This window comes from Bubalus bubalis, chromosome 3 (assembly GCF_019923935.1).
Source record: "Bubalus bubalis isolate 160015118507 breed Murrah chromosome 3, NDDB_SH_1, whole genome shotgun sequence".
In the NCBI taxonomy this organism is placed as follows: domain Eukaryota; kingdom Metazoa; phylum Chordata; class Mammalia; order Artiodactyla; family Bovidae; genus Bubalus; species Bubalus bubalis.
The window spans coordinates 87,579,943-87,605,431 of record NC_059159.1 but is presented as its reverse complement, the minus strand read 5'-3'; the positions used below and the strand labels follow the sequence as shown (position 1 = coordinate 87,605,431).

General features: G+C 44.1%; 1 protein-coding gene and 1 non-coding gene across 6 annotated transcripts in view; one reads left to right on the top strand and one right to left on the bottom strand.

Moving 5' to 3' along the window:
* Positions 1–8,093: 8,093 nt before the first annotated feature.
* Positions 8,094–8,165, bottom strand: TRNAC-GCA. Its single transcript has one exon. It is a non-coding gene; the product is annotated as a tRNA-Cys (tRNA).
* A 3,665-nt stretch (positions 8,166–11,830) lies between these two features.
* Positions 11,831–25,489, top strand: part of ACER2 (alkaline ceramidase 2) — a 38,568-nt gene continuing 24,909 nt past the window's right edge. For 2 of the 5 annotated variants that reach the window (XM_006070890.3, XR_328667.3), the window contains exon 1: positions 16,666–16,951. In XM_006070890.3, the coding sequence (XP_006070952.1) occupies positions 16,844–16,951 (108 nt within the window). In that variant the 5' untranslated portion in view covers positions 16,666–16,843. Of the gene's footprint in view, positions 13,333–16,663; positions 16,952–25,489 lie in introns of those variants that run through there. The other 3 variants (XM_044939802.1, XM_006070889.3, XM_006070888.3) reach the window with 3 other exon arrangements.

The following is a 25,489-nucleotide window of genomic DNA, read 5'->3' as shown; positions in this document are numbered from 1 at the left end:
CCATTTTTTAATTTTAATGATTATCCACAAATCTCTTTAGTTTTTCCCTCAAACCTATCAGCTCCAGGGCCTGGTCCCACCCATCAGCAGGTGAGTACCAGCCCCAGGGTCCCCTGGGCCATGTAACCAGCAGACACTGCGTGAGATAGGGCCTAGTAGCTAATCAGACTATTGACCAGCCCCACCTACCAACATATCCAAACAAAGGAACAAGACAAAACTCCAGAAGAAGAACTAAACAAAGTGGTAATAGGCAGTTTACCTGATAGAGAGTCCAAGGTAATGACCATAAAGAGACTCAATGAACTTGGGAAAAGACTGGATGAACACAGTGAGAAATTTAATAGAGTAAAAATATATAAAGACGAACCAAGCACAGCCAAAGAATACAATAATGGAAATAAAAAATACATTAGAAAGGATCAATAATTCATACTACACAAGGCAATCTACAGACCTAATGTAGTTCCTATCAAAATGCCAAAGTCAGGGAATTCCTTGGCTATGCACTGGTTAGGACTCCATGCTCTCACTGCCTGGGGCCTAGGTTCAATCCCTGATCAGGAAACTAAGTTCCCACAATTTGGCACTGCAACCCAATTTCTTTTAAAAAGTCATTTTTCACAAAACTAAAACATATAATTCTTAATTTGTATGAAAACATAAAAGACTCCAAATGGTCAAACAATCATGAGAAAGAAGAAGAAAACTAGAGGCATCATGCTCCCTGATTTTAAAATATAATGAAGTTACAGTAATCAAAACAGTATGCTACTGGCATAGAAAGAGACATATGGATCAATGGAACAGAATAGAGAGCCTAGAAATAAACCCACACTTACATGGTCAGTCTATGACAAAGGAGGCAAGAATAGGAAATGGGAAAAATAGTGTTGGGGAAACAGGACAGCTACGTGCAAAAGAAACTGGACTGCTTTCTCACACCATAGACAAAAACAAACTCAAAATGAATTAAAACTTAACACAATGTTGTAAAGTAATTAGCCTCCAATTAAATAAATTAAAAAAATAAAAAAAGATCCTACATTCTGCAATTAAGATCTGGCACAGACAAAATGAAAACCAAAACAAAATAGGAGTCATTCTTAGCAGTCCAGTCCACAGGCTAGAGTAGTTTGTCTCTTGTAACTGAACCCTGACTGAATATAACTATTTTAGCCCTTCAGTCTTTCAAGTTGTCATCTTTCAAAGCAAGTAAATTACCCAAAATTAAAGGCTTCAATCTAACTCATAAGGTCCACAATCTGGTAAAATTCTAGGTAAGGCAAATAACTTTATGCTGTTTCCTTTAATTTCCTGGTAAATTAATTAAGAAGGATATGGTTTTATCTGCTCTTCTTATTAAATTTATATACCATTAAAAAAAATTAAGTACAAGATCTGAAACTATAAACCTCTAAGAAAAGAAAAAACAAAGGCAGTATGCTCTTTGATATTGGTCTTACCAATATTTTTTTTTTTGATGTGTCTATTCAGGCAAGGGAAACAAAAGTAAAAATAAATCTTGCACCAAACTAAAAAAACTTTTGCACAGTGAAGGAAGCTATCAACAAAATGGAAAGTCTGCCTATGAATGGGAAAAGATATTTGCAAACAATATATCCCATAATAGGTTATTATCCAAAATATACAAAGAACTTGTTTACTCAAAAAAAAAAAAAAGGATGAAAAATGGCCGCAGGACATGAATAGACATTTTTCCAGAGAAGTCATATAAGTGGTCAACAGGCAAATGAAAAGATACTCAGCATCACTAATCACCAAGGAAATGCAAATTCCAAGAGATGATGAAATGATGAGGATGATGAGATATATCATCCATCATAAAAGGGATATTCAAAATAACATCAGCAAGATGGCTGAATACTTTCTTGCTCCTATCCCTCTCACCAAAGACAATAATTCAGCATCCATCAGGGAAAAAAGTGCCTTTGTGGCAGCTTTGGGACCCAAGTTTATTGTGAAACCTTAGTCCAGTCCCAAACCAGGGAGAGAAGGTAGTCCTGAATCCAGGGTGCTGACTTCACTGGTCACAGACTTGAAACAGCTCTGTATCTGAGGACTCAGCTACAGCACCATTTGGCTTTGGTTCTGTCACCAGCACTGTTCACTAAGGGACCCAGAAGGTGTCACGCCTACCCATGCATTTGACAACAGGCACTCAGACCTCAGTCTTGCTGTAGATTCTGAAGTGGCTTATGAACAGGGTCTAGCCAGTCTTGCCTGTGATCTGGGAATCCTTGCATATATCCCTCCTAACTCAGTCAAACTGTAGATTTTAAAATAACCTTTAACTGGGATTCAGTCCATCCTAGTCACAGTTAGCAAACAGTCCTGCTGATGGAAGGACCCAGCAGCAGATGCTCTAAACCCTAAAATGGCCGTATACTTGGTTCTAGCCCCTCTGATCATGGCTATGAAGCCGTCCAGCCCACCCAGGGAACCTGGTAGGAGACCCTCCAATCCACACCTCCAGACCCACGTCTGCAGACCTTACTCTTGTGTGTGAAACCTGAAATAACCATGGGCCTTGGTTTCACCCCTTCTCAGCCACAGTCCAGAATCAGTTGTGCCTGTCCAGGGATTCATCCAATTACCAGGTCCTCCCATGGACCTGGTGAGAACTCCAGGTACCTGCTAGTAGGCTGCTTCCTGAGGACCCAGCTGTGGAAACTGAAGCAGATCCTACCAGAATATTGAACAAAGTACTAGAGGTAGTCCCATACCAGACATACCAGATCAGACAGAATTTACACTTGCCCAAACCTCTGGTAACATCCTGCCAGCTAGGGAGTCCGCCCACCCCCACAGACCCAGCCACATCACATAACTGGCTCTCATCCAGCAAGACTGCAATTCTGAAAGTAACCCATCATCCCAGGGAACTGACAGGACCTCTCAGAGATATCTGCACCCCTATGTTCATTGCAGCGTTATTCACAATAGGCAAGACACGAAAACAACCTAAGTGTCTGCTGACAGATGAATAAATAAAGAAATTTTCCCCTGATGGTCCAGGTCTTAGGACTTGGCACTCCCACTGCAGGGTCCCTGGGTTCTATCCCTGCTAGGGGAACTAATATCCTACAAAAAAAGAAAAAGAAAATTTGGTATCTGTCTATCTGTAATGGAATAGTATTCATCCATTTTTAAAAAACTGCTATTTGCAATAACAGGGACATCTCTTGAGGGTGTTATGCTGAGGGAAATAAATCAGAAGACAAAATACTGTATGGCCTCACTGATTTGTGGAATCTAAAAATAAAAAGAGCAGAACTCATAGAAGTAGGATTAGAATGGTGGTTGTCGAGCTGAGAGGTGGTAGAAACGGGAGCACACTGAGTGTTAATCGTCAGTGGGATACACAAGCAGAGAGATCCAGGTACTGTCAGGTACATAGGCTTGAAGGCTGAGTGACTCAAGTGAAAAAGGTGGGTTTGGAGTGGGGGCCTGTATTAACATGCTGGGGATGCCATAACAAAATACTGCAAACGAGGTGACTGAAGAACAGAAATAAATTTTCTCATAATTCTGGATGGAGTTAGACATCTGAGGCCAAGGTGTCAGAGGATTGGTTTCCTCTGAGGCCTCTCCTTGGCTTGTAGCTGGCCATGTTCTCTCTCATATCGACGTGGCCTTTCCTCTGTGTGTGTGTCTGGGTCCCCATCTCCTCTTCCTCTAAGGATACCAGTCATATTGAATTAGAGCCCTGCCCAATAATTTCATTTTAGCTGAATTATCTCTTTAAAGACCGGATCTTCAAAATACAGTTATATTCTGAAATACTGGGGATTAGGATTTCTATGTGAGAATTTGTGGGGGTCATAATCCAACTCCTAATAGGGCCCAAAGGTCAAGTCTCTCGACTATGAAGAGCCCGACTAAATGGAACACATTTTGTATTCAATAGCGACTTAGCAGCAGCAGCAGCAGCACTGAAAGTACTTCTCAAAGCACTCAGTAAAGGTATTGGGTTGGTCAAAGAGTTTGCTTGGGTTTTCCCAAAACGTCTTAGAGAAAAACCCAAGGGAACTTTTTGGCCAACCCAATAAAATTTCCCCTAACTCACTGAGCAAATGAGTTTTTCAAGTGTGTTTAGGGAAAGAGACATTTTCCAAAAAGAGGTGTAAACACAGAAAGGAAGAGAAGTTGTAAGGAAGGAAATGGAACTTGAGCATTTCAGTAAGCTGTCTCATATTTGGCTCAAGTCAAGAAAACAGGAAAGAAAGATCATTTAGACAAAAACTAAATTTCAAGGGCAATTTCTACTTGTAGGAAGAAACTAATTTTAAAACATGCCATGCTGTGTTTAGGAAAGGAAGCTAAATCAAAGAAATGAAGTTAGGAAAACTTCTTGCCAGTATTTCTCTAAGTATATGCAGGAGCAAGAATTACAATGACTTTCTCACCCCTTGGGTTAGGGGCTAAGGGATGTTTTTGCAGGTTTGTGGAAAACAAGCTCTGGCATATGTTGATGAAATATTTGGTGGTGGGCAGGAAGGAAAGGGGATGACAAGAAAAATACTAGAATAAATCTTTTTTTTAAATCAGATTAAGTCACTATATCACAGCAATCTTCTTTTTGTTCCACCTATTTTCATTCTTTAATAGCTATGTGGCCTTGGACAACTTATGCATTTCATTCTCTCCATTCCTTAATTTTGCCATCTGTAAAATGGTGGTAATACCTTCTTTATAGAGTTTGTGTCAGAGATAAATGAACTTACACTTGAGAAGAGTTAAACAGCTCTGGGAGTGAGTATGGTAGACTCTCAATGAGCGTTAGTCGTCCTCACCATCCTCACCACATCATCACCTGTCATCACCTACATCCCTCTAACTCTGCTCCTGTCACTCTCATTTCCAGAAATGTTTCCTTTCCCCTCCCCCTAAGCTGTGGTGCTTTGGGGAGGCTTTCCCCGAGGGTTCCAGCCTAGGCTGATCTTGCTACGAGGAGGAGATGGCAGGCTGAACTTGGTGCTGAGATGTGGATTAACTCAGTTGGTGGACAGCCTTGAGGCGTTACTGAGAACACACCTTCCGGACTCAACAAATCCACATGGCAATTTCATAAAAAAATTGGCACTGAGGTTCCAGCAGTTTCTTCCATGAGTGGAAGTTGAGAGTGGGATTTAATCTAGTCGAAGTCGTCATCCAGTAGGAAACCACACAGACCCTAGAAGCACCAGAGAGAGAGGGCGGGGAGAGCTGTGGCTCAGACACAGCTTGGGTCCAATCCCATCCACTTCATGTTCCTCACTGATTGGCCCGAAAGGTCGCCATGACGAAAATTCATGAGCTGTTTGTAGTTCGTTGGTATCTGCAAGGAGATACCCGAATTATTCTCTGAAATTATTACTATAAATCCTGTCAAAAGTTTCTTCAAAATGCACACCCTAAAATACATTAGTAATGTCTTCATATGGAGAGAAATCCCAGCCCTTGTGGTGGGTCCACTCACTTTGGGAATTGCCAGATATTTCTAGGATTAAATTTCTTTACATTTTCACCCTTCAGAGGAGGGTCAAGTGTCTTCGAACTTCCCATTTGTTCCGAGGCTGCACAGCTAATTAGAAAGAAGAAAAATCTGTGGCTCTTCTTAGTGTCTAGTTTGTAACCTTCCTGGTAATGACTGTCTCTATCTACAGAAGATACTAAATTTTACATTGTTGCCTTCAACTATTATAATGATTAGAGAATTTAGTAAAAAAAAAAAAATCTTCGCCCCAATCTTCTTCACTTTAAAGCCCCTGACCTCTTGCCTGGACCTCTCTTTTTCAGTAGACAGTGTTTCTTCCCATTTCTTGCAGAGGTATGAATTGCTTTGGGGCTTCCCAGGTGGCCCAGTGGTAAAGAATCCACCTGCCAATACAGGAGCTCTAGGAGACACTGGTTTGATCCCCAGGTGGGGACGATTGCCTGGAGAAGGAAATGGCAAATCACTCCAGTATTCTTGCCTGGGAAATCCCATGGACAGAGGAGCCTGGTGGGGCGCAGTCTATAGGGTCACAGAGAGTTGGACACGACTTAGTGGTTAAACAACAATGAATTGCTTCAATCTTCTCTCACCTTCCAAATATGTCCAGGTGTTCATATACAGCCTCCATATTCCCATCTTTCTTTGCATAGAGTTTTGTTAGGACACTTGGTTTTAAGTCACAGAAATCCTATCCAAACTAGCTGAAGCAGAAATGTGACTTCACTATGAGGGTTCCAGTTTATCTTAGGGACATTTCTGTGTGGCTAGATCTCTGAGCAGAGCTCAAACCAGGGACTTCTTTTCCACCAAGACTGTCTCTTGTCTATACAGTTCTCTTTGGAACTGCTTCATTATTCTCTTATGCTGGGTACCAGTTCTGCCTATGTCTCCATCCATTGGAACAAGTTACCAATAGCCTCAGTTCAAATCTCCATTCCATTAGACAGCTAGATGAAACTGGAAGAGCTCAGTTCTGCTTCCAGATTCCCATGGGTGCATTCTGATCAGTCGGCCTGAACCAAGTCAATGAACTCTAGCCATGGAGTTGGGTCACAGGGTGTTACCATGGCTGTTCCTATGGTAGCCAGCTGAATGGCAGTGGGGGCAGGGGAAGGTGGGAGGTGGGCAGGAGAAGGTCCCAGAAAAGGAGAGGATTCTGGGACAAAACAATATGTCTACTCCATGGTGTCCCTTTTCTCCAGGCAAATTATATTTCACTTCTTTCCATCTCTTTCATTTCTTTTACATTTTCAATCTGTTTTTCTATCTGGGCATTAAAATTTGCTCAAGGCCCTCCTCTACTAGAAGACCATCCCATAACTCTTCTTCAAGCTCCTGCCCAATCGTGTACCTTTTTTTTTTTCCACCGAATAAATTTCATCTGCCCTTTGCTCACATTTTACCCCAACCTGGTCTCCTCCCATCTCTGTTTCCTCAAGGAGTTTCTTGGTGTTCGAAAGGCTGAAGACAAGGCAGAGTGAAGGCAGCGTGAAACGTATAGGCCACGGTGAGCAGGTGTGAGATCTCTGACGTGCCGGAGACCCCTCCCGACCCATCTCAGTAGCCACAGAGCCCAGCCCCAAGGGCCCCTGGACTGTGAGGCGTGGTACTGTCCAGTCCCTGACCTTTCAAGCTTCCTGGTTCCAAGGAGTCTTTGGCCACAGCTCCTCCTGGACCCCACCCCGGCTGCTGATAGTAGGTTTGTTTATCAAAGCCTCCTTTAGTGAAAGGACCTTCTCACACAGAGGCCTGGGGGTGGGGAGGTGCCCTTCAGGCCCTTTGCCATTCACTTCCTCAGGTGAGAATAACTTCCCTGCCAGGCCTGTGTCCTTTAGAATGAAGGAGAAGGTAACAACCACGGGTTGGACCAGAACTGCTACTTTCAGGGTACTTCCTGGTGAAGATGGAGCCCTCAGAACTTGTTCCCCAACCTGCCTTTCTGGTGCTCTGGGGTATATAGGTGCTTATGGAGACATCCTATTTAACGGAGCCCTTTGCTGATGTAATTTTTTTTTTTTTAACTCTTTACTATGGTAAATTTTAAACACATTGAAAGTAGAGAGACTAGTTTTACAGGTCTACCACCCAGGTTCAACCACTAAGGTTCAACAATAAGCCATTTTAAAGCCAATGTTGTTCCCTCTATACGATCAAACCAACACCCTTTCCCCAAATCTCAAAGCAAATCTCAGAAATGTTTTATCTGTAAATATTTCAGTATATATCTCTAAACGATCATGTCCCTTTTGGGGGGTTTATTTTTTATTTTGGCATGGTTTATTAAGGTGTAACTTATTAATACATGCAGTAAAATTTTCCTTTCTTAGGTACAGTTCTGAGGTTTTAGAAACTCAGTCAGATAACCACACACCAAGGAAATAGAATAGTTCCATTACTCCTCAAAATTTCCCTGTGCCTTTTTGAAGCCGACTCCGACTCCCATCCTCAAGTAACCACGAGTGTGTGCTAAGTCGCTTCAGTCATGTCCGACTTTGTGCAACCCTATAGACTGCAGCCCCCCAGGCTCCTCTGTCCATGGAATTCTCCAGGCAAGAATACTGGAGTGGGCTGCCATTTCCTTCTCCAGGGGATCTTCCCAACCCGGGGATCGAACCCGGGTCTCCTGCATTGCAGACAGACGCTTTACCGTCTGAGCCACTAGGGAAGCCCTTTAATTCCTTAGTTTTGCCTTTTCTAGAATGTCATAAAAATGGAATCATAAAGTATGTACCCTCTTGAAGAATCACCTTTTAAAATGTAATCATCCTCACAACATCTCTCCAGTCAGCAATAATTCCCCCATAGCAAATATCCAGTGTTCACATTTCTTCACTTGCTCTAAAAAAACATTTGCTTATACCCTGATTAAGGATCTAAACAAAGAATTGCTATTGGTTGTTACATCTCTAGAGAAAATCTAGAAATTTCCTCCTCATTTTTTGTTTTAAGAAATGAGGTTGTCATGAAAGGTTTCCCTTAATCTGGATTTATTTTATTTTTTAATATTTATTTTTATTTATTTATTTGGCTGTGCTGGGTCTTAGCTGCAGCCTGCAGGGTTGTGGCATGTGGTATCTAGCTTCCTGACTAGGGATCGAACCTGGGTCCCCTGCATCAGGCATGTGGTGTCTTAGCCACTAGATCACCAGGGAGTCCTAATCTGGAATTTATTGACTGCATCTGCATGTTGTCATTGCTTCCATTCCCAGAGCCCTGCTTCTAAAATCTGGTGAACAGACCAGCAGCACTGGCATCACCTGGGAGTTTGTTAGAAATGCAGAATCTTGGACCCCACTCAACCCCACCTGGGTTTCCCAGGTGGCACTAGTGATAAAGAGTCTGCCTGCCAATGCAGGAGACGCAAGAGACCCAGCTTGTCTTTCTGGGTTGGGAAGATTACCTGGAGTAGTAAACGGCAACTCACTCCAGTATTCTTGCCTGGAAAATTCCATGGGCAGAGGAGCCAGGCGGGCTATAGTCCAGGGGCCACACAGAGTCAGAAACGACTGAGCACACACACAAGAACTATAGAATCAGAATTTGCATTTTTAACATTTTTAACAAGATCTCCAGGTGATTCACCTCCCGTGAATGGTAGTTTTGATCTAGTTTAGGTTCACTGCTTTGGTGGGGGGCAAGGCTGCTTTGTAGTTGATATTGCATCCTTGATTTTTTCTCAACCCAACACATCTGCTCTGGTCTGTCAGGACTTGTGCCTCTTGTCACTCAGGCCTCTGAGAAATGCAGCCATACCCAAGGATCTGCCCTCTGCCTGCCTCCATTCTCTTTCTCTCCTGAGACCCAGTGAGCTCACTTACCCACAGTGAGCTCATTTACCCCAGGGCTCAGATGTCACCTTTAAAGTCACGATCCACAAATCTTTCTGATCCTGACCTGTCCTTGGTCTCCTAATTTACCTTTCTGGTTACTGAAAGAACGTGTCTCCCCAAATATTCAGCCTGCCCTTTAATTTAATACAAAGCCTAAATCACTATTTTCTATCTTATCTTCCCTTTCAAGTTAGTAACCTAGTCACTTAATTTTAATTGCTCAGGCTACACTGTTTGAAGTTCTCTTCCATTTTTGTCCTCCACTCTTTTATGTTGTACCTCTAATCAGCAGTTAAGCTTTTTTCTCTTGTATTTGTCAGCCACCATTAGGTTATGCTGGGGTAAGAAACAATTCCCCCCAGTTTTCATGGTTGACAGCACGAAGTTATGTTATGAGTGGATTGTGGACCGACTCCCACTCTGGGCTCTCTATTTGTCTTCTTCATTCTGGGATCCAGGCTGAAGACGCCGTCCCAAAACAGGGTTTGGGAAAGGGAAATGAGGAATGGCAGAACTAGAAATCACTTTCAAATCCTCTGCTCAGTCATGGACAAATCAATTCCGTGCACATTTCATTTGCCACAGCCATTGGCAAACTCAAGTCCCACATCCGTGGGTTGGGAAAGTGTGTCGAGTATCTGGAATCAATAGTGCAACCTATCACAACTCCTATTTTCTATGTCTGCTGCATTCCTTATTTCAATTCCTTTTACCCCTGCCTCAACCTTAACTTCTTGCAGCTTAGGATTCACTTCCTCAGGGAAGCCTTTTCCCTGGTACTCTCAGACAAGATCACATTACCTGCTCTTTGCAGTCGTGGGACTTGTACTCTCTCATAGCATGCAGCATAACTGTAATGAACTATTTATGCAATATTTAATCTCTGGCTTTCCTCCTAGACTGCAAGCTCCATGAAGGCAGACACAACATCTGCTTTGCTCACCATTTGATCCTTGGCCTCTGGAAAACTGTCTAGGGCACATAGCATATTCAGTAATTCTGTAAATGATGCAAAAGAATAAATGCATTTCTTAATCGTGCCCATATTGGGCACCTGGATTATTGGCAGACTTTATCAATAGTTTCTGATGTCTATTTTATTCTTCATCCATCAAGTTTTCCTTCCTAAAGACCTACTCTTTTCACATCATCTATCAGTCTTTTAATTCAGTCTCCTGTGACTTTTCCTGCTGGAACTGTATTGAAGTTTCCTGAATGATTATGCTGTCTTGGACCCTCATCCTTTTGCACATATTATTTCTTCTAAAGAACTCCCCATCCTCAGTGCTCTGCCTGGTAAAATACTGTATACCTTGTACATCTTAGTTTGGAGGCTGCCTCCTCTGCTGTGCCTTCTTGGTCTCAGTGCAAACTTGGGCCCCTTTGCATCCACATTCTGTGTCTGAACCTCCATTATAGCAACTCCCATTATAGCAAGTGTATTCTAATGATTTGTGGCTTCTACTAGACTAAGCTCGATGAAGCCAAGAGTGATATTTTCATCTTGTAATTACCGAACACTTACTATAGAGCCTGGCATGAAACAGGTGCTCAAAATTGCTGCTATCCTGTTGCAAGCTATAGTTATTTAACAAAGGAACAGTTTCTCTATCCGGAAAGCAGTGGTCAAAACACATGTTAACAACTTCCGTGCACTTCAGGCATGGGCAAAGCCTCAGATTTTCAATTAGAATCAATTTACTTTTATTATACAGCCAGTCCTAACATTGTTTGTGTTTTTCCAGGGCAGATTAGAGAAGAAGAGAGGCCTAGTGACAACCGCAGGACATGCCCTTTGATGACTGTCAGTAAATAATCCAAGAGCACCCACGACAGCAAAGGTAGCCACCTTCTTGGAGTGGTTGCACCAGTGTTTCCCTGGTGAGGTCTTGCTTTCTGCAGCCCTCCCCCATGGCCTTCTGAGCCTAGAGACTGTCTTAGATGAAAAACAAAAACTTGTGACTTTTTTTGTTTCTCTCCTAGCTGGAGAAGGGACCAGACTCTGAGCCCTAGTTTCCTGCTGATGAGCCTGATGAAAGAATGACTTCCTTCACTGGGTTCTTTTTTTCTTCCTCTTTTCCTTGGTAGCAGCAGCAGCCGCAGTTTTGGCTTGGATTTGTTTTTTCTTTTTTTTTTTTCGGGAAAGCTAAGTATATAGTCCATCTAGTCAAGGCTATGGTTTTTCCAGTGGTCATGTATGGATGTGAGAGTTGGACTGTGAAGAAAGCTGAGCGCTGAAGAATTGATGCTTTTGAACTGTGGTGTTGGAGAAGACTCTTGAGAGTCCCTTGGACTGCAAGGAGATCCAACCCGTCCATCCTAAAGGAGACCATTCCTGGGTGTTCATTGGAAGGACTGATGCTGAGGCTGAAACTCCAATACTTTGGCCACCTCATGCAATGAGTTGACTCATTGGAAAAGACCCTGATGCTAGGAGGGATTGGAGGCAGGAGAAGAAGGGGACGACAGAGGATGAGATGGCTGGATGGCATCACTGACTTGATGGACATGAGTTTGGGTGAACTCCGGGAGTTGGTGATGGACAGGGAGGCCTGGCGTGCTGCGATTCATAGGGTCGAAAAGAGTCGGACACAACTGAGCGACTGAACTGAACTGAAGTATATAGTCCAGAGTGAATTTTTTATCGCTACCATGAGTGCTTTGACTAAAACGGTGATTCTCAAACTTGAATGTGGGTCAAAATCACCTGGAGAGCTTGTTGAGCTGGACGTTCTTGGACTCCATCCTCAGAGTTTCTGATTCAATAGGTCTGGGCTATGGACCTAGAAATTTGCATTTCTAACAAATTCCTAGGTGGTGCTGGTGCTACTGGTCTCATACCTTGAGAATCACTGGTCTAAACAACAAGCCTCAATCATGACCAATGATAAAAAACTCTGGCCAAACAGCAAAATGCAGAAAATTTCATCTATGATCATGTACTTTTTGCTTCATTTACAAAAGTGTTTGCCCTTTTTTTTTCCTCCCAGGGCAGACTTTGTTACTTGATGATTTATTTCCACTTGTGGGACCAGCTGAACTGGATATTTATCATCAGATATTTACTTAGACCAAAAATAAATAGTTATAAATTCTGTAAAAATAGATGCTGGCATCCTGATTTCCTTGCAAGGGTGGTTCTCCAAAACCTGCTCTCTCCTAGATTTCTATCACTGACTCTTATTTAAACCAAAAGTACCAGCAGCAAACTTAGCATCAGAATTCAGCTGTGCCCTGTTCTCTGCTGTCACACCCTGTATTCCCCACCTTATTCCCAGTCTCCCCAAGCTCTCTTTACTCCAAATATCAGATTTTGTATTAAACTATTAATGGCAGTTTCTAAGGCAACATTCTATTAATATGTCTGCTTCAAAATCAACTACCTAATGACAGGTCATGGTGTTAAGTGACTAAGGTTATATCCATTGAAAAAATGTTAGCAATGGAGAGCGTGGATGAAAACATCAGAAAAATGTTAAAACACTTCCAAGAAGGCCAACACAGGCATATTTGGAGTAATGTAACTTGCATCCTTCATGCTGGTCACCAATGGCTTTTGGCCTGAGCACTGTCATTCTGTGCAGTTGTAATTAGAAAGAACCCAAGGGGTCAGCTTTGATTTTGAAACAGAACTGTCATCCACAATAAGACTTCCTGTGTAGGAAGAAAATTCCCCATCATTCTCTTAGCAGGACCTGGAGAGAAGAATGAATAATATCCAGCAAATTCCAAATTTCACTGGTACTAAAACATTGTTTTGCATTGTAATATTGCTGAATTTTAGGTACATCTTACAATGAGTGGGATTTTATAATCATGGTCGGCCAGGTGACAGAGGAGATGGTTTGTCACTGCCTGAACACACACAAACTCAGTGGTTTTTTCCTGGTAGGATGACTTGGTGACTGTAATCTCCATGTTTCCGTCAACAAATGGTACAAGGACAATTTGGAAAAGAAACATGCTTCCCGTTGTCTGAAAACCTTCTAATGACACCTTCAGGTAAGATCAAGAATATGCCAGCTTTCAAAGGTGTACATGAGATATTCATGACTGGAAATCACACAGTAGTGAAGTACTGTTAAAATTGTTGCATCACCAGGACTTGGTAATTAAGGACACTGGCAGTTTTGAATCAAAAAATGATTCAGAGGAAGAGAGATTCTGTGTGTGAAGAAACTACAGGAATTCCTTAATGAATTTCTTCTGCTTTTATTTTTCTTTTTATTGTGGGCTCAAGGATGATGTATAATGATATATGTCTAAGTCTAAAAGCTCTCATTCAATAAATATTTCAAACTAAATGATAAAAAAATCTTTTACAAATGATTTAATTGGGGATATCTTTCTTTTTAATAGCAGCTCTTAACCTTTTTGATCTGAAGACTCCTATAATACTAAAAAATTAAGGAATATAAAGAATTTTTGTTTAATAATATCTACCAATATTTACCATATTAGAAATTTACAGAGTCTTATTTTTTATTGCAGTGTAGTTGATTTACAGTGTTGTTTAGTTTCAGGTGTATAGCAAAGTTATTCAGATATATATATATACATACTTTTTCAGATTCTTTTTCCTTATAGATTATTATAAAATATTGAGTTTAGCTCCTTGGGCTATACAGTAGGTCTTTGTTCGTTATTTTTTTTTTGTATAAAGTAGTGTTTATATCGGAGAAGGCGATGGCACCCCACTCCAGTACTCTTACCTGGAAAATCCCATGGATGGAGGAGCCTGGTAGGCTGCAGTCCATGGGGTCACTAAGAGTCGCACACGACTGAGCGACTTCCCTTTCACTTTTCACTTTCATGCATTGGAGAAGGAAATGGCAACCCACTCCAGTGGTCTTGCCTGGAGAATCCCAGGGACGGGGGAGCCTGGTGGGCTGCCGTCTATGGGGTCACACAGAGTCGGACACGACTGAAGTGACTTAGCAGCAGCAGTGTTTATATGTTAATCTCAAACTCCTAATTTATCCCTTTCTCCACTTCCCTGTTTGGTAAACATAGGTTTATTTTCTATGTCTGTAAGTCTATTTCTGTTTTGTAAATAAATTTACTTGTATCATTTTTCTTAAATTCCACATGTAAGTGATGTCATATGACATTTGTTTGTCCCTATTTGGTTTACTTCACTTACTATGATAATCTCTAGATCTGTCCATGTTGCTACAAATAGGAGTATTTAATTCTTTTTATGGCTGATTAATAGTCCATTGTTCCTGTATATATACCCTACACCTTCTTTAGTCATTCATCTGTCAATGGACATTTAGTTTGCTTCCATGTCTTGCTGCTATGGAAATAGGGCACATGTACCTTTTATAGTTTTCTCTGGATATATGCCGAGGAATGGGATTATTGGGTTAAATGGGTGTTTTATTTTTCAGGACACAGTGGAACTGGCTGTCTAGGAAGAGGATAGGATAGGAGTTGGGACAAAGTTGAACAGAGAAGTGTGGTCTGGCTCCCAGGGGTGAAAGCTGGGTTTCCTGGAGTATAGGAGAGGAGTTGGGGCCTGCAGTTTCTGCCAGTGATGGAGGTCTGGAAAGATAAACAAATGGCTGTGCAGGAACCTGTGGAAGATGGACACTGGGGGCATAAGGCCCTGGAGCCCTAGCCAGGGTCCAAGTGGAGAGTCAAGTCAGAGAGAGGTCAGGCCCTGGGGAGGTGCTGGCCTTCAGGGTACCATGTAGGCTGGAGCAAGGAGAGCCCAGTGACAGTCACTTGACCAGGGCCTCTTCTGCCACTGCTATCTTGAGCTGAATTTCTAGAGCTGCCCAAGGAAGAAGGATGAGAGCCATGACCAACCAAAACAATTTCTCCAGATATTGGTGGGACTAGATTAGCTTTGATGTAGAAACTACATGATCTCAGGTGACCCGGGCCTGCAGAGGCTTGAAGCAGGATTTCCGCTTCTGGCCAGAGATTGAAGTCAGGCCTCGACAGTGAGAGTGCTGAATCCTAGCCACTAGACCACCAGGGGCCAGTGGTCAGTGACAAGGCCCTGGCCTGTCAGCTGTGTAGAAATGAATTTCCATACAGACACAGAAAGAAGCGAAACAAGTAAAGTGTTTTATTAGGAGGAAAAGAGTACACATGTAAGATAGGCACACAGGCAGGTTCAGAGAGTTAGAGAGAGAGTTGTATCCTCGCAGTAGCTTGAATCACTTTTATGGGGCATTTCTTTTGGGTTTCCTTTAGCCAGTCATCTTGCTTTGCCAGGTTCAGTGTCTGTATTTGGTGTATCTCAGGGTTCTCCCATGTGTGTGCATGCATCTCTTGGCCAAGATGTATTCTAGCAAAGAAGACCATGGGTATCAACATCACTTACTATGGGGTGGCACCCCCTCCCTTTTTTTACCTCCAGGGAACCTTTCTGAGCAGGTCTAGTCAGAAAGGTCCTCTTGACTTTTCGAATGAGGGAATCCCCTCTGGGAGCACGAAGTGACACATGAAAACTCTTCAACAAGTGCCTGGTACATGCTGCTGCTGCTACTGCTAAGTCACTTCAGTTGTGTCCTACTCTGGGTGACCCTATGGACAGCAGCCCACCAGGCTCTTCCATCCACGGGATTCTCTAGGCAAGAATACTGGAGTGGGTTGCCATTTCCTTCTCCAGCCTGGTACATAGTAAGTGCAATATATGCGTCATCATCTCTTGTACCTGGGGTGTTCTGGAGGTGCCATACCTGTCACACTGCATCCTTTGGGGGTTCGGATAGCTGAAGTTTGACCCGATGGGTAATAGAAGACTTTATTCTAGCATTGGAGTCCAAGGGGCGGAGGGCAGGAAAGTATTCAAAATTGCAGCAGCACTCCAACAGGGTTTGGGTGGCAGAGGCTGCGTGGGAGAGTCCTTGGTCCCCCACTCCAGTCCCCAAGGTCTTCCTGCCCCAGCCCACCGGACCAAGCAATCCCTTACTGACTTCGGAGGGACTGAGGGCTTTTCTCCGCCGTGAGAGTGGGTGTCCCACGTATCACACAGGCAAGTCTGAGCAAACTTCCCCAAGATTCCGTAGGGGTCCGGTCCCCCTGGGTTTCCTCCTTAATTTTAAGTTTTGCCAGGGCGAGTTCTGTCACAACTCGCTTAACAAGGGTAGGGGGCGCCTGCAAGTCTGAGCCGGAAGGTGGGCGGGGGCAGGCCTGTTAAAGCCTTTGCCACCTGCTGGGAACAGGCGTATTTAGAAGCGGGTGCAGGGGGCCGATCCCGCCTCCCCTCGTGCCCCCGTCCCCCGCACATCCCGCCTCTGGGGTGGGCGTGGCCGGCCCTGGGTCCAGCAGGCTGCCCCAGGGGGCGGAGCCTAGGGAGGGGTCCGAGAGCCAGTCACGTCCTACAGGACAGAGCGGAGCCCCGAGAGGCCGGCCCAGGAGGCGCCACATCCGGCGGCTGTCCCGTGGTACATAAAGCCGCGGCCGCCGCTGCCACCACCACCACCGTTGGTTTCCAGCAGCAGCTCTGGCCTCCTCTCGGCTGCGGGAGCCTCTGCTCCAATGCCCCAGAGTGGTCATGAGCGCCCCGCACTGGTGGGACCAGCTGCGGGCTGGCAGCTCGGAGGTGGACTGGTGTGAGGACAACTACACCATCGTGCCTGCCATCGCCGAGTTCTACAACACGGTGCGGGGCACGGGAGCGGGGATGGCACGGGCTGGCGGGAGGGGGCTGTCCCCCAGCGCAGCCGCCGCACCTGGAGCCCGGACCCTGGTCGACGCGTGTATCTGGGGCGTTTTCGCTCCGCGGCCAGAGTCGACCCACGCCCCCTCCCCTGCGCGCCTTCCAGTTCTCCGTCTGTCCTCTTCTCCAGTCTCTGTCCCTGACATCTGGGCCATCCTCCTTCTCTGGTCATTTCTTTCTGATGGCTCTGTTGTCCTGTTTGGTCCCCACCCGTCCCGGAGCTGGTGCTCCGTGTCAGCCCATTCTTCCAGTTTGGGTCAGTTGGGAGCGGTGAAACCGCGGGGACTACTCCCTTCCTCCCTTAGGATCTCTGTGGTGTGACGCACTTGGGTTGCATTGTGCGGTTTTTACCCCGAGTACCTGCTCTAGGAGTCAGGGAAAAGGGGTGACCTCCAGGCAGGTCTGTGGGGCGGGGGCCACTCCGAAGGTTGGCTCTGCCTGCCACGTACATCAATAATAGGTCGAGTTACCTGGGGCCAGAATTAATCGAGTTAATTACTACGAGTTCTTGCCTTTAGTACTGAGCCTCACACTAGCCCCTAGATCAGTTTCCCTAGGCCTGTGCTCTGTGCAGTTACTAAGCCAGAGAAGTGAAAGGGAAATTTGGCAGTGATCTGTGTGTGTGTGTGTGTGTGTGTGTGTGTGTGTATGTATGTATGTATGCTTTCTGGACTTGCCTGGGTCTGTAGCTGTGGTCAAGAGGAAACTGTCCCATTGCGAATCTTGTGTGCTTTTAGTTTTTTGTGGGAGGGAAAACCTGCAGTTGTGTGTGTGTGTGCTCAGTTGTGTCCGACTTTCTGTGACCCACATGGACTGTAGCTCGCCAGGTTCCTCTGTCCATGGAATTTTCCCTGCAAGAACACTGGAGTGGGTCATTTCCTTGACTCAGGGATTGAAACCGTGTCTCTTGCGTCTCCTACACTGGCAGATGGATTCTTTACCACTGTGCCACCTGGGAAGCCCAAGCCTGCAGTTGGGAAGGAAATGTCTATTCTTTTTGCTAAGTCCAAATATGGTTCCAAATGTGAGACTTCGTGTGGCCATTTCTGCAGCTTATCTTTTCACTGCTGTAATATGGAAAACAGCAACTCCTGGTATGTGAGTCACTGTGAATTTTGACTTTCTTCCTTAGGATTTTCCCCTTTGATTTGCTGGAGAGAATGCCCTGGGCTTGAGTCAATGCTTATTGCCTGGAGGGATCTCCATGAGCTTGTCCCCATCCTTCTATTCTCTGTTGAGGAAACTGACTCTGGAGAGGGGAGTGGCCCTGTGGTCATTTCTGGCAGAGCTGGGACCATGATCCAGAGCCTGCACTCTCCCTCCCTTTAGTGCTGAATTCCTGGGCTGCCCTCCCAGCAAACATTCCTTTTTTTTTTTTTTTAATGACTGGGTTAATTCTGCAAGGAAACCTGGTCCTCTGCTGCCCCTAGAAGCTGTGACACATGCAGTCATCAGAGGTGGCCACCCTCCACCTGTTGTGCAACCTGTTTCAGAGCGTGCAGTCAGGTGTGGACAGTTGCCCACAGAGGATGGACTGGGGCAGGGCTGGGTGCTTTCAAAGGCAGTAAGTCAGTTTTTCCATTTGTAAGTGGAGAGTACTGCTGAGGATTTCACCAAAGTTAGAGAAGAAATGACAGCCTGGGGACAGATTCTCACATACCCAGCAAGGTAATTATCTGTGGTGTCTGAGACCAGTAGAGTCAGGTCTAGTTATTTGGCCAAAAAAGTTAGTGTATAGCTGCTTCGAGTCAGCCCCAGGGTGCTGGATGAGGAGGAGAGCTTATTTTTGTCTTTACTTTTAATCTGGTCTCATTGGAGCTGTTACGCAGTGAGTGCTCAAGTCTTTTTTAGAAATGAGCTGTTGATCTTCAGCAGCAGCATCTGTGGCTGATTAGCTCTGTTGGTCCCCCTGACAAACCTTGTTCTTTGGCATACTTGTAAACCACAGAATTTGCTTTAGCAAAGTGCAAATACTGAGGGTCTCAGAGAAGTCAGCCATCAGACTTTGTAGAGTGTAGATCCAAAGAATTTAGCAAAAAGCATTTCCTTCTCTCCTTCCCGTGTCTTAGTTATCTTCTGATCCTTGTCACAGAACAAACCCATGCTTATCTTACTCCTGTATTAGGGAAGACAGTGAGCTACTTGGTGATAAAGTGAAAGTGAAGTCGCTCAGTCGTGTTCTACTCTTTGGGACCCCATGGACTGTAGCCTACCAGGCTCCTCCATCCATGGGATTTTCCAGGCAAGAGTACTGGAGTGGGGCGCCATTTCCTTCATCTCATTAAATTCTCAGAGTAAGGCAGCAGGCCTAATTATCTATTTTACAATAAAATAGTAATCATTACTGATTGAGAAAAAATCGAAGATGTAAAGTCAGGAGGACTCAGAGGGGGGATTTAGAACCTTCTTAATGGATCTTGGTGGTCAGCTGTCACTCCTGCAACTGCGGTCACTCCTGGCTACCACTAGTTGTTTGCTGTTGAAGCTCCCCAGGGTCCTTTACAGTCACCCTCAGCAGTGGGTGCTATTTATTACATCCATTTGATACAGGAGAAAACTGAGGCCTAGATAGATTTTGAAATTTGCAAAGGTCAAGAAAATGGCAGATCTAGAGTTAGAACTTGGATGGTCCATTTGACTCTACTAAGATAACTGCTCTTGAAGATGCAAATACCATTATAGCTACTTTAAATTTATTTAGCACAGTATAGGTATTTATTATTTAGTCATTCTTTAACTTAAAACTCCTGCATTGGGACCAATTTGATCTTTCGGCTAGTCATGGTGGTGGATATGGGACAAAAAGTTTTGGGATTTTTTTTTTGGCTGAACCTTGCAGCATGTGGGATCTTAGTTCCCAGACCAAGGATTGACGGAACTTAGGCCCCTGCAATGGAAGTGCAGTTTTAACTACTGGACCGCCAGGGAAGTTGTTTAAAGTAGTTTTTTGCCATTGTTGTTTATTATAAAAGTAACAACATGATCATGGTTAAAAAAATATGCAAGTTATAAAGTGAAAAATACCCTTTCTTATATATCTTTTCAGACATTTTCAAAGCATGTAAAAAACATGTATTTGTGTAAACATAGAAAATACATGTGCAACATGTATATACACAGTGTTAGTCACTCAGTTGTGTCTGACTCTCTACGATCCCATGGACTGCAGCCTGCCAGGTTTCTCTGTCCATGGAATTCTCCAGGCAAGGATACTGGAGTGGGTGGCCATTTCCTTCTCCAGGGGTTCTGCCTGACCCAGGGATCAAACCTAGGTCTCCTGCACTGCAGGCCAGTTTCTTTACTGCCTGAGCCACCAGGGAGGCCTGTGTATATACAAATCACAACCAAGTTTTTTCCAGCCCAGTTGAGATCACACTACAGAAATTCTTCTACACCTTGGTTTTTTCACTTGATTTGTCTTGCAGATAATCCCATATTGGATTGTATAGAATTATTTTCTTCTTTGCAGTGTCTATATAGTATTCCCTTTAATGGATTGACCAGTCAATTTATTATTGATGGACATTTAGGGCAGTTCCTGTTTATTGTTTTCATTTTGGTTTCTGAACAGTTAGGCAATGAATGTCCTCAAATAGGCATCTGGATATACTTCTCCAGGTACTAGTCCTAGATAGGAAATTGGTGTGTCGAGGGCAATATTTACTTTAAAGACTAGTGATTATTGTTTAATGGTCCACCAGAGAAAGTACTCTGATCTGTGTTCTTACTGGCAGTGTTTGGGAGTATAGAGCATTTGGCTTTTGGTACCCACATATCTCCATTGCCTTAAGTCTTGTCATCATCCTTTGCGTCAGCCAAGCCCAAATATCTCTTCCAAGAACATATCATGCCCTTCCACAGCCTTTTGCCTGTGCACATTTTGTACTCTTTCTTCTAAATACAAGTTTTATTGAATTAAGTTCCTTTTTACGTTTTAAGGCCTGGTCACAGTCAGAGAAAGATCCACGACCTAGCAGCTTTGGAGGAAAGTGGGGTTTGTGTTTTAATCACTTAGCTTGGCCTTTGGGAATTCTGTTGGGACCCAGGGGGACAGAAGGAAATGAACTGGTGCTGAAAAAAAGTCTTGAAGAAAAATACATGCCTAAAATCAGCCCATGGTCTGTCACCTCCCCTACTCAGCTCTGCCCCCATCATCAAGATAAATGGAGTTCCCTTTATATGCCAAAGCCACAGACCACTCTCTGTAGGGCAGGATTATCTATCAGTCAACCTGTCAGTCTCTCTATCCATCTAGCCATCCACTTGCTGGGCAACTGTGTGCCTATCACAGAGACCAGACCCGCAAATAGTCACCTGGGTGGTGAGGACCACAGTAGAGGTATATATACCCAAGTGGCTGAGGTGTTGTTTTTGGGATTTCCTTGTAGCTCAGCTGGTAAAGAATCTGCCTGCAATGCAGGAGACCCCAGTTCGAACTGTTGTCAGTCCTCTGCTTGGGTGGTATACTGTGGGAGGTGGGTAGATTTTGCAGGAAGGCCTCTGAGCTGGGTGACCAACTTGTTCTGGTTTGCCTGAGATTTTCCTATTTCTAAAACTGAAAGTCCCATATCCTGGGAAGCACTCTTCAGCGCCAGGCATGCTAGGACAGTTGGTCATCTCAGAGGCAGGAAGGGGGCCTGCTGTAATGGAATGGATCATTAGAAACCTGCATTCGATTAAGATACATAGTCTCCTCAGCCAGGGTAATGTCTGTTAGCTATTTATGTACTTGTTGCTCAGAAGAATTTACAGCCTGTTGCTTTGTCAGTGTTTGCCCTCTGTCTGGGAAAATGCACAATCGCATGCGTCAGGATGAGATTGCACTGTGTTCCTGAGATTATTTTGGTGCAATGTCACAGAATGAGGAACTCTCTAAGGAAATAATAAATTTTTAAATTGTGGTTTCCTTTTAATTAAAACAAAATCTGTTAGGCAGGCACTAACAAACCAATTCTCCAAAGGATAGTCCAACAATGGGCTTTAAAAAATACCCCTTGGCTGAACTATTCAACTTCAGTGAGTTACATAACTTTGAGGGGAAGTTTCGTTTTCTCAGTAGACGTGGAGCCATTGAATCTTTTTAACCACAACTAATTTGCTTTCCCACATTTCTTTCGGAGTTCCTTCCTCTTTTTGTCTTGGGGAGCATCTCCCTCTAATTTGGGCTTTTCCTTTTCGTAGATTGATGTCTTTTTTCTTTTAATTTTTCCTGTGCAACATGCCGGATCTTAGTTCCCTGACCAGGATGGAACCTATGTCCCCTGCAAGGGAAGGGTGAAGTCTTAACCACTGGACTGCCAAGGAAGTCCCCATAGATTATGTCTTAAAAAGGCACAGTGGAGGCCAGCAAGTATTGGTAGATGGGTTGTACAGAAGCAATACTGAGATTTCAGGGTTATTTGGAACTATCTGTTAAATAGTGTTTCTAAATTGAACTTGCTGATATGGGCATTAAAAATACTTGAGCTATCATAATTTCACTGGAGGTGTATTTAACTGCCTCATGTTTTTGTGAACCGTGTGTAAATTTAAAAGTCATTATTGTGCACACTGCTAGTGCTAACATAGATTGACAGCTATGGCCATCACGGGGCATAGCTTTTAAGGGACAGCTTGGCCATAGATGGTTGTACATGGCTGAAGCAAAGGAGACTGAGAGGACTTGAGGCAATAAACATACACAGTCGGCTCTCCATGTCCGTAGTTCTGTATCTGTGGATTCAACCCAGTGTGGACTGAAAATATTTGGAAAAAAAAATTCCAGAGAGTTCCAGAAAGCAAAACTTTAATTGCTGTATGCATGTGTGTTAGTTGCTCAGGCACGCCCAACTCTTTTCGATCCTATGGACCTTAGCCCACCAGGCTCCCCTGTCCTTGGAATTCTCCAGGCAAGAATACTGGAGTGGGTTGCCATTCCCTTCTCCGGGGGATCTTCCCGACCCAGGGATCGAACCCAGGTCTCCTGCATTGCAGGAAGATGCTTTACCGTCTGAGCCACCAGGGAAGCTTGAATTGCTGTATACCTGCAACTATTTACATCGCATTTACATTGTATTAGGTATTATAAGTAATCTAGAGATGATTTGAAGCAGGAGTTCCCAACCCTGGGCTGCAGACTAGTACGTATTAGGAACTGGGCAGCAGAAGGTGAGCAGTGGGCAAGTAAGTGAAGCTACATCTGTACTTACAGCGCTACCCACTGGTGTGCTTGAGTCATCCCGAACCACCCCTCCCCCCATCTGTGGAAAAATTGTTTTCCCATTGTAAAGTGTAAATTTATACTTTACAATCAGTGTAAAGTATTCAGGAGGATGTGTGTATGTTATATGCATACTGCATATATAATGCTATTTTATATAAGAGATTTGAGCATCCAACAAAATCTGGTATCCAAGGGACTCCTGAAACCAGTCCCCCATGGATATAGAGGGATGACTGTATTGGGGTGAAAAGCTGTGTTATATTCCCCAGAGCTGTTAGGTGGGGCTATACATCAGTGCGCTTCCCATTAGTGGAATGGCTCAATGAAGTGTTGCCTTCTGCAGTACCCTCAGCAGCTGTGACAGATCTCTGTGACTTAAGATGAAAAGGTTAGCAGGGTGTATTGTGGAATGAGAAAAGGAAGTTGCCAAAATATAATGTTGCAATATGTGATATATATGATATATATATTCACATAAATGCAAAGAAGTTGAGGATTATGAATCTGAGAAGAGTGGGTATCTCCAGGGAGGAGGATAGCAAGGCAGACTTTAGCTTTGTAATGTATTCTTTTTCTTACATGGAGAACATACTTTTGTACATGAGAGGAGAAAGATACCTATAGTATCACAATCCCATTTTTCTCCTCCTTCCCCTTTCACCTTTAATTCCTTCTACCTCTGTGTTTAACAAAACAGAGAGCAATGTTTCAGTTCAGTTCAGTCGCTCAGTTGTGTCCAACTCTATGTGACCCCATGACTTGCAGCACGCCAGGCCTCCCTGTCCATCACCAACTCCTGGAGTTCACCCAAACTCACGTCCATCGAGTCGGTGATGCCATCCAGCCATCTCATCCTCTGTCATCCCCTTCTCCTCCTGCCCCCAATCCCTCCCAGCATCAGGGTCTTTTCCAATGAGTCAACTCTTCGCATGAGGTGGCCAAAGTATCAGAGTTTCAGCTTTAGCATCAGTCCTTCCAAAGAACACCCAGGGCTGATCTCCTTTAGAATGGACTGGTTGGATCTCCTTGCAGTCCAAGGGACTCTCAAGAGTCTCCTCCAACACCACAATTCAAAAGCATCAATTCTTCGGCACTCAGCTTTCTTCACAGTCCAACTCTCACATCCATACAAGACCACTGGAAAAACCATAGCCTTGACTAGACGGACCTTTGTTGGCAAAGTAAATCACCTAAAGGTCATAGGTACACAATGTGTGATGCAATTCAGAATTTTCAGATGCTAATCGAAGCATGAAGCCAAGGTGATCAGAATGTGGTTGGATGGATAGAAGGTGAAAAAAGTCAGCTTTGGGCAGTGGAAAGAGTGGTTGGATGCTGGCCCCACCTCTGTGGGTGACTGCCTCTCTGAACTTGGCTAGCCTGGGAGCCTTTCCAGGCCATTACTTTAACATCCCCTTATAAAACATTTAACATCTTTCATGTGCATACGTAGCTCAATTGTGTCCGATGGTTAAGGTCTCTCATTTTAACTCTTAAAGATCTGAGTTTTTTTCTTTCTTTCTTTCTTTCTTTTTTTTTTTTTTTTTTTAAAGATCTTGGGTTCTTTAAATAACTCCATGGGAAGTTAAAGGCTGTGATATTACATAGAGCCTTGTCCTGAATCCCTCCTTATCTGCTTTTTAGTTAATAAATGAGAGTTGGCTATATTCCAAAGTGTGGACACTGCATACTTCCTGGGACTGCTGTGGTCATTTATCCAGACTCTCACCCAGGGTTGCCAGTAGCTCCAAGGGGAAAAGGAGAAAAAGGCCCCCATCAGAATGGGCCAACTAGAGCAAGGCACCCCCTTCTCCGGAAGGATGCAGCCCCATGAGGGATTTGTCTTGAACTTTAACCAAAGGGAGCAGCCTCGTTCCTATCCCACCCCGACAAAAGATCTTGTTCTTTATCTCTCTCCACTCTATACTTCTCCCCTTTCTAAAGACTGTCATTCCCATCCCCTCTTGTTCCCAGATGGTGACAGAGGCGTCCATTGGTTACTGATGTTACCAGTGTCCACCCGCACTGCACCTCCAGTTCTGGGGTTTGCCAATGCATTTTGTTTAGCTGTGCCTCAGTGTGACTTCCCAGGTCTGGAAAAGCCCTTCTACCCTGGCTCCTTTCATTGAGTTTGGGCACCCACCCGCTTGGTTCCCTTGAGACCCGCTCTGTGTTGTCTAATATGGGTGACCAGTCTTTCCTTTCGAAAGCCCCCATGCTCTTGGCTTTCCAGACTTCATCTACTCCATCTTCTATCTCTGAAAGATTTTAGTCTTTTT